At 41.8% G+C, this 9,152-nt stretch overlaps 2 protein-coding genes across 2 annotated transcripts; one reads left to right on the forward strand and one right to left on the reverse strand.

Annotated features, from left to right (window-relative positions):
• Positions 1–157: 157 nt before the first annotated feature.
• On the reverse strand, positions 158–3,587 carry LOC121955168 (actin-related protein 2/3 complex subunit 4). Its single transcript, XM_088090190.1, has 7 exons — positions 3,329–3,587; positions 3,054–3,088; positions 2,313–2,431; positions 1,810–1,921; positions 1,613–1,708; positions 823–993; positions 158–669 (listed from the first exon to the last, which is right to left on the reverse strand). Exons 1-7 carry the CDS (start codon positions 3,585–3,587, stop codon positions 664–666), a joined length of 798 nt encoding a protein of 265 aa, XP_087946316.1. The 3' UTR covers positions 158–663.
• Positions 3,572–8,923, forward strand: tada3l (transcriptional adaptor 3 (NGG1 homolog, yeast)-like). The gene is made up of 9 exons (XM_042503002.2): positions 3,572–3,986; positions 4,413–4,663; positions 4,884–5,137; positions 5,311–5,416; positions 5,558–5,693; positions 6,428–6,531; positions 7,869–7,975; positions 8,118–8,309; positions 8,396–8,923. The coding sequence occupies exons 2-9, from the start codon at positions 4,454–4,456 to the stop codon at positions 8,586–8,588; spliced, it is 1,302 nt and encodes a 433-aa protein (XP_042358936.2). The 5' UTR covers positions 3,572–3,986; positions 4,413–4,453; the 3' UTR covers positions 8,589–8,923.
• The last annotated feature ends 229 nt before the right edge of the window (positions 8,924–9,152 follow it).

Here is a 9,152-nt window from a genome sequence, read left to right on the forward strand (position 1 = left end):
CACAGCTGAAATAACAGTGACTGCATATAAGGTGAGATGTGGTCAGAGTGCTGACTAAAATCAACTTCCTCAGACGCAGAATAAATCTGCTTAAAAGTGCAGCAGCACAAACGCTCACCATGAACAACTGACCGCATTGAAATAAGAACGCCAAAGGTATAAACAACAGAGTTTTATTATATTTCATTATTTTCATTCATGTGTTTTGGTAGCCTCTGACAGCTCCTCTCCGTGTCTGTGATTTGACACCACACAGACTACTTTCTGCAAACGTGTGAGAAATTTTGGAGACAAATTTGAAACAACAGTGACAGAACGCACAGACTCACAGACACCAAAATACAAAAACCTGGCCATTTCGTTTGCAACAACACGTCCTCGACGCCCCTGTACTCATGGCTATCAACTTGATTAATACTTTAAGGACCCGCCTTTGTTTGGGGATTTGTTCTAAGTGGCTGAAAATGAAACTGGTAAATATTTCATTATATACAGTCATTGATACTCATGAGTACAGGGAGATACTCGAGACTGGTGCAAAGGGTGTCACTGCCAGATTGGTCATGGTCCTCTCATCTCCTTGCTGATTGACTGTTTACTCCACTCATGTGCTGATTGGCCCTTTGGAGCGTTTTTATGGCGTGTGAGGGACCAACACTGCCATCAGAACTGTGGAGAGGAGAAGTCAAATTATTTTCCATGCGAACACATCTGTCTTTTACAATAAAGACATTTGTACACACATACATATATATAGAAGATGTAGAGAAAAAAACAAAACTGTAAAACTGAAGTTATAAAACCAGAGAACAAGTTTCTTACGTTCTTCAGGAATTCCTCAGCAACAATACGAGCCCGGGCATTAACAGACAGTTTCATCTCGCTGATCTCCTTGTCGATCTCCTCCATGAAATGGATGACAAAGTCCACCAGCTTGTGTTTGTACATCTGCTCCGTGTGGAAGTTGGTAATCAAGAAGCTAATATCATATCCCTGAAATCACAGTCAAAGAAGTGAGTCGGAGAGACTGGTCAACACTTTGGAAATTTGACAAAAGGTATTACAAAATACCACATTGTACATATTGAGGATTGTTGTGTTTGTATATAGTTTCTACTAGTGTTGTAAAAAATATTAATTTATTGATACATAACAATTCTGAATATTTGAAACAGTTTGGGTTTTCATTTCTGACATACTGACACATCGGTGCCAGCTGCGCTTCCTCGTTCTCTCTTATTATTTGTGTTTATTAGAGTCGTGCTTGAGTAAGAGTCGTATTAGAGAAAAGCCGTCATTGTCATGTTACAGCCTTGTTATATTCATCTTTAAATAAAAATTTGGAATTGTTTGCCCTCAATGTCAATTTTGAATATTTATGGGGTTTTTTCAGGGTGTTGTATCAAAACTTTTCCAAATTCCAGTCTCATGATAACACAGCTCTCTAAAACATCTGTGCATGAACAGCCCTTTGATGGTATTTAAATGGTCACGCTGTTCCTTTTTTAAAATCATCCTTCCTCTGTACCGATTCCTCTTTTGTGACTCACTGTCTTTAATTCCTTTATACAAAGCCCAGATCATGTTGACATCAATGTCTCTCTTGTCTTACCTCTACTGGTTTCCTCCTCAGAATGAAGAAGTTCTCCGCTCTCATCATCATGAAACGCATGAACTTGTGGCAGAGGATCTTCTCAATCTCATCAGCCTGCGGGGAAGATTTTATTAATGCATATCAGAATTTGAGGGGAAAAAATAATAATAATAGCTCATAGCTAAAAATAGTCAAATCCTGCTGCTTTTAATCACCTGTTTGACAGCGATGCTGACTCTGACAGAGTTAATGGATCCCTCAATGAGAACCTTCTCCTTTTCATTACGGCTGATCACCACAGGCTGAAGAAGCAGCTCCTTACTGCTCCTGTAACCACAGCACAGTCCAGCCGTTACAAATGAACACAGTTCTGTCAGTTTTAAATCCTTTTGTTTTACAGATACTGAAATTATTGTGCTTGAGACTCTACATAGGACCTCAGGAGTTATGGTGACTTCATGAAAAACTCTTTGTCTTCTCCCTGTATTAGGAAGACACCTGAAAACAGGTTGCAGCAAGTCCCCGCTGGCTAATTTCGCAGCCCTGCCTACACTTGTGTCATTTTTTTTCCCTCTTGGATTTTCTTATGCAAGTTTGCACAAGCCTGCACCTGCATGGCAGCTGTAGCTGCTCTGCAAACAGCTCAAGGGCAGGAGAAAAGAGGAGAAACTGCAATGCAGGAGGCAAACCAGTGAGCCTGCTAGCTCCAAACACTTACCTGACCTCCACCTCTGGCTTGTTGTGACGTTCCACCACCTGAGAGGAGAAGTTCTCCAGACAGAGGGCCGCCTGCAGTGTGGCCCTCACAGCGTTTAAGTAGGGGCGCAGAGTTGCTGTCTGTGGATAGAGAATGAGGTTCATTTTTTGTATTGTTGCCCTGTGTATGATGACTTGAGAAATGTACTTTTTTTACAAAAATGTCATCAGTTTATACGCCGATTTCTTTTGGTTGGATGAATATGAAAAACTTGAGTTGAGCTTCAGGAAGGAAACTTTTTTTGTTGCAAGTTTTTCCTGCTCAAGCTTGGGAAAGAAGTCAGAATATTGTTAAAGACCAAGCTATAAAATCATCTGTAAAATTTGTAATGAAATGATTTATTTTTGACTGATACGACTGCAATTTTGGTATCCTATAAACCCAAGAAATTTTGGAGGATGCATTTGATACTTAAATCAGTGTTCACACTAAACCTCCCAGTTAGTTGAGTGGTGACTCAACCTGCAGGGTCAGCTTTGATCAGGGGCCAAAAATAAGCTGTATGCGGGGATGAAGTGGCTCATCTACGATCCACATAACTGAAAAACATAGTACTATTAAGTATTAAAATAAAACACGGTCCTTAAAAACGTCAATGATTTCAGTTGCATTAACGTCAGTCGACAGATGACCGACATTGCAGCAGATCCAAAATATTTACGTCCATCTCCATCACCCTACTTTCGCCAAACATACACACACCTTCCCCACTGTCCACTGACAGAGCTTTTGGGGAGCTATCAGTCACAATAACGATGTGAAAAGAGGCCGAGAGGAAAAGACAGCTCGATCACTTCAGTTTCTGCAAACCGTAACAAGGATGCCCGTCCTCTCATTTCACTGTCGCCGACCAGAAAACCTCGTCTGTGAGAAACACGAAGTTAGCTAGCTAACCTCGCCTTAAATGTAGTCGTAGTTAACGGAGATAAGCGGCTAAATAATAACATACAAAGATACATTTGGTGCAAGAGACTTACCATTTTTGTGCCGTAAAAGACGGAAGTTCCTCAGCCACGCCTGGGACTCCTCTTCCGTAAATCCTACATCGTCTGGTACGCACAGGGTGCGCTCGTTTTTGTTTTTTAACGCTCCGTTTGAAGAGAATGATTCATCCACACAACACGAATGCAGCTGCTTTCGCGTATGACTCCGCCCGGGTGGAGTGCGTTTTCGATAAATCGAGCATGTCCTACGACGCGTCCATTCCGGTTTGTGCACAGGAGACATATCACTCATCGGCCGTTGGTTCAGGACCTATTTTGACATTTTTTAGCCTGTTTTTCTCAATAAAATATATAAAATTACAATGTTTTAACCTAAATATGACGTATCTGAATTTCTAAATGACGGCTTTAGCAGTAATATATTTTTTATGCACCATGACACACTATGGTTTGCGCCACTGATACCATTGTAGCAATGAAATATTTTTCCGTTTTAATCTCAGTTTTATTTTGTCGGGTAGTGACGCTTGAGACCACGCCCCTAGATTTTTTTAAGCTAAAGTCTCATACACTTTGTCCTTGAAATTATTATTATATTGATAATAGACTGCAATTTCATTTGACTGTTTCTCAGCAACACCCCGCCTTCAACCTCAATGGTTTCTTCCATCATGGACGCCATTCACTGACGGTAAATATCGTAGCTCCCAAATGTTTAAAAATGTGTATTATTGCTTTTGATTGGTACCATTCAAGTATCTTAATTTCAAAACGTAAAGTGTTTTTGTATTAAACTGTAAATTATGATGACCGTTATTAAAATGTAAACGTAATTTGGGCAGTGTGGGCCCAGCAAGCTCGCGCTCTATGAGGCAGACCTGCGTGTGCGTGTATCTGTGTGCGTGCGTGAATGAGTCTGTTCAGTACGTGCGTGCGTGTGTGTGTGCGCGCGTGTGTGTGTCTGTATGTACGTGTGTGTGTGTGTATGTGTGTGTGTGTGTGTATATGTATGTGTGTGTGTGTGATAGCTAAACACATAACACAGGACCACAGCTGGACTCCACTGTATGTGTCTCATCTTCTTGTCCTGTCCACCCTGTCCATTTCCTTCTGTCAGTTGATTCAGACACTGCCAGGTCTCTGTCTCACAGCAGCATCATGAGCGAGCTGAAGGACTGTCCCCCACTGAAATACTACGACTTCAAGCCTGTCGAGCATGTCAAGGTTTGTCCCCGCTACACTGCTGTGCTCGGCCGCTCAGAGGACGATGGCATCGGCATTGAGGAGCTGGACACCCTGCAGCTGGAGCTGGAGACACTCCTGTCTTCAGCCAGCCGCCGCCTCCGAGCCCTGGAGGAGCAGAGACAGGTAGGAGGAAGAAAGTTGGGGGCCCCTCTTCTTTAGCTGACCCTTTGAAACCTGAGCGAATTGTCTCGATTTCTTTTAAATAGATGGAAAGAAGGCGATGAGCAACTTAACAAGAATCTGTTTTCTGTGTCTGAGTTTCCCAGATGAAGGCATCAAATACACCACTGTTCCCATTGCCTCCCCTGTTGGTTGCTAACTCCCCATCTGTCCTTCACATCAGATCCTGACAGACTGGCAGGACAAGAAGGGAGACAAACGCTTTCTGAAGCTGGGAAAAGATCCAGACCCTGCTGCGTCTTCTCGCCACAAACCAAAGAAGCAGAAGTTGGACGGCAAAGGCGGTCATGCACCAGGTCCAGGTCCAGGTCCTGGCAGACCCAAATCCAAAAATCTACAGCCTAAAGTCCAAGAATATGAGTTTACAGACGACCCACAAGACATTCCCCGCACACCTAAAAACGATGCACCCAACAGGTCAGAAGCAGCTGCGCTTCATGATGTCCCGTAGTCTCGTATTTGCTTTGCCTCCATGATTTTTGTACTCCATCAGATTGTACTCAGCTTCTAAGTGTGCTATAGTAAGAACAACATTTATGAGTTTGTTCTAGGGAGGTATCTCTGTTTTCAAAATGTGTTTTTAATTTCAGATTTTGGGCATCAGTTGAGCCATATTGTGCTGATATTACAAATGAAGAGACACGTTTGCTAGAAGAGCTTCTCAAACCCCCGGAGGATGAGGCTGAGTATTTCAAAGTATGACATACAAATACATACCTATCTGTTGTTATGTTTCACCTTCATTTACTCAAGGCATGACCAAAATCTGTTTTTTAATTGTGTTAAGTAGAATGTGTCATTATAGATGTTTGTTGATATTGTCTGTGTTAACTGTAGATTCCAGCTCTGGGGAAACACTACTCTCAGCGGTGGGCTCAGGAAGATCTGCTGGAGGAGCAGAGGGAAGGAGCTCGAGCCAACGACAAGAAAAAGAGCCTCATGGGAGGGCCGCTGTCTGAGCTGGATGCTAAAGGTGAGTCAAGACTGCAGCCTGCGTGTTATATGACTGAATATAGGCCATTCTGCCCAAAATACACTGGGGGCAGCAGTAGCTCAGCCCACAGGGCCTTGGCTTGGGAACTGGAGGGTTGCTGGTTAAAGTCCCCATCTGGACCAAGTATGTGGCTTAGACTGGTAGCTGGAGAGGTGCCAGTTTACCTCCTACTGCTGAGGTTCCCTTGAGCAAGGCACTGAACCCCCACCTGCTTGGGGCCCCTGTCCATGTACAGCCCCTTCACTCTGACATCTCTCCATTTAATGTATAGCTCAGGTCTGTGCATGTGTGTGTAATTTAGGTGTGTGTAAATGACAACAGAGTGAAAAATTGAATTAATTTTTATTTTGTTAATAAAGTATGCAAATTCAAAACTAAAATACTGCCATACTGCACATGCATTTATACACATTAGTTAATTTGTCTGTTCGTTCGTTCGATCGTGCTTTCATATGTTCATTTTGTACAGACAGCACAGTGGTATTAGAATTGTAACATAAATTTACGCTCAAGAGTCAGATGCACTTTCTTTAGTGTTTGCAAAAATGTACTAATTTGCACAAATTGTCCACGGGAGGCTTTTTAAAAGTTAAAATAGGACAAATAAAAGAAAATACATTCACAAAATACAGGAGTGTCTACGGGGGGGGGTATCAGACGTGAGAACAGCTATGTTTGCTGTAAATATTCCTCTTCATGTTCACCTGCTGTAGATGTGGACTCCCTGTTGAAAAAGTCCGAGTCCCAGCATGAATCTCCAGAAGACGGTTGTCCCTTCGGTCCTCTTACACAGCGTCTGCTCCAGGCCCTTGTAGAGGTCAGTATGATGTGATCTGACTGAATAAATGAATGCTTTTATTTTAGTGTAGGTATTATATGACACCTTTACAACAAGAGGAACAATAGTCCACAGTACATATTTCATTACATGAAGATAGCTTCTGCTATTGCTGGCCAGAAATCATAATTACAGCTGAACAACAGACACAAAATTATACAAAGAAAAGAAATTTTAAAAAAGTAATAATAATAAAAGAATAAATACAATGGCAAATAAAAATGCATTAATACACATAGTACCCCTAATGAAACAATGCTTCCATCCTCATGTCCCAAGCTTTCTCTAAATATGTTGCTAACTTAAATGTCTCTTTCTCAGACAGCCAGGTCAGTCGCTGTGAGTCATCAATATCTATCAAATCTACTTCATTTTTTGTATTAGTAAAAAAATCCTCATGAATTTTCCAATAAAAAGGACAATACAGAACAAAGTGATACTCATTTTCTATTACTTTAAGGTCATGCACTGGGCAAAATCAACTTTCTTCTTCCACCCCTCCGTACCTACAGGTTTCAGTATGAAGTGGCAGTATACCTGCTCTGATCTGAGCACAAAGTGATCTCTTTAAACAGGACATAATTTTTAGTGGAATATTCATTTTTAATTTCACAGCAGGTACATAGCTTTGGTTTACTCCAAATCTCTGCCCAGTTAGGTTTACCTTCATGAATACCTACAACACATGCCATGCATGTCCGCTACCCACACTCCATTCTCCATTAGTAAATCCCATTTAAATCGTTTTTTTGGTTAGTCTGTTGTCATCCATATCGAGTAGCCTATTCCATAGCCTGGCAGTGCAGACCTTCCACTGCACCTCGCAGGGCTCCTAACCTGCTTCTCCTGAAACTGCCAACAGTGGTGCATATTTATGTAAACCCAGAAAGTAACGGAGGCCCCGATTATGGACCGCTACACTCTTAGAATAACTCCCATGACCCAAGATCCCAGAACCATAGTGAAGAATTGAACTAACGCAAGCCTGAAAAAGTTGTATTTATGTAAGAAACCCAATATCTTTAGGTGTCTTAAATTTAACAATAACTCCTCCTCCGCCTGCTGACGCAGAGAGGACTTTTTGGCCTTGAACAGGACTTTACAAAATTAATCTTTTTATCACCTAAATAAAACTGATATTTGCTAATGCAAGTTAAAGAGCTTCTAAAGTTTTATCATTCCTGAATGAAACTTCCAATAATGCACAGTGGCTTTTGAAAATGCAAATGATAAATGAGATATGAAATATTCATGTTTTAAATATTGTGAAAATGCTGAAACATGATGATATATTTTCTCTGTGTTTTTTCCTTTAGGAGAACATTATTTCACCCATGGAGGATTCTCCTATACCTGACATTTCAGGGAAGGATGCTATGGATGGTGCTGGGACCTCTCCCCGAAGCCAAGGAAAAGCTTTTAGGTATTTATTAGATAACACAGCATGTTGGCAACCACGTTCACACGTGAGTTATTTCACACAATGACCCCAAAATCTGACGTCGGATAATAAACACAAGCTTACCCACATTATCTCACATCTTTGGTCTTGTTTCCTCCTGCAGTGTTCCTCACACACGCTCTCTGGAGGCTCGGATCAAAGAGGAGCTGGTGGCTCAGGGGCTGCTGGACTCTGAGGAGCGACCTGGACCAGGAGGAGACTCTGAGGACGAGGTCCTGGCCGAGCTGCAGAAGAGACAAGCAGAGCTCAAAGCCCTGAGTGCTCACAACAGAGCGCGTAAGCAGGAGCTGCTCCGGTGAGGACACAGGACAGTCGATATATCTACCATGAAGTAACCTGTGCATCAGATGTATTCACTTTGTATTTGGTGCTGCCTCACAGGTTGGCGAAAGAGGAGATGCGCAAGCAGGAGCTGAGGCAGAGAGTCAGGGTGTCTGACAACGAGGTCATGGAGGGATTTCGGCGAATCATGGCAGCCAGGCAGAAGAAACGCACTCCAACCAAGAAGGAGAAGGACCAGGCCTGGAAGGCCCTGAAGGAGAGGGAAAGCATCCTCAAGTTACTGGATGGATAAAGGAACAGTTAGTGTGTGTTTGTTATCCAACAGATTGACACAGATTAGAGCAGCTGTGACAGCTGTGAGACGGTCGGTGAACAGCTGTATTTATGATGATGTATGATACAGTCTACTGCAGGTCTGCGTGATTTGACTAAAGACATTTGTGTAGTAGTTTTTATGTCCTGTACAACAGAATGCTCATGTGATCATTAACGTTTAGTACACATCAGAGACTTTTTCTCCTTTGTTGATTTTTTTTTCTTTGTCATTAAAATTATGTTTTTTATTTTTATCTTTGTAATGGAATGAAAACAATACACATGAATGTTTGAATAAATCACTTAAAGAAAGCTTTTGTTTGTGTGTGAAATGCACATTTTAGAGGAGGAGCATCATTACAGTGCAGGCGATGAGTCCTCCTGGAAGCCGTCTGGTTACCAGCGTCAAAAATAACAGACCGAAATATAGACCTCTGATAGTGATTTAAATAATGGTTAAACATCATTGGATCAATTAATAGTTCTTATTTTGCCATGCTTGTATGCTAATTTTGACTATTTTCTATAACTACCACATTGT

This window comes from Plectropomus leopardus, chromosome 2 (assembly GCF_026936395.1).
Source record: "Plectropomus leopardus strain MGB_pleo_1.0 chromosome 2, ASM2693639v1, whole genome shotgun sequence".
Classification (NCBI taxonomy): domain Eukaryota; kingdom Metazoa; phylum Chordata; class Actinopteri; order Perciformes; family Serranidae; genus Plectropomus; species Plectropomus leopardus.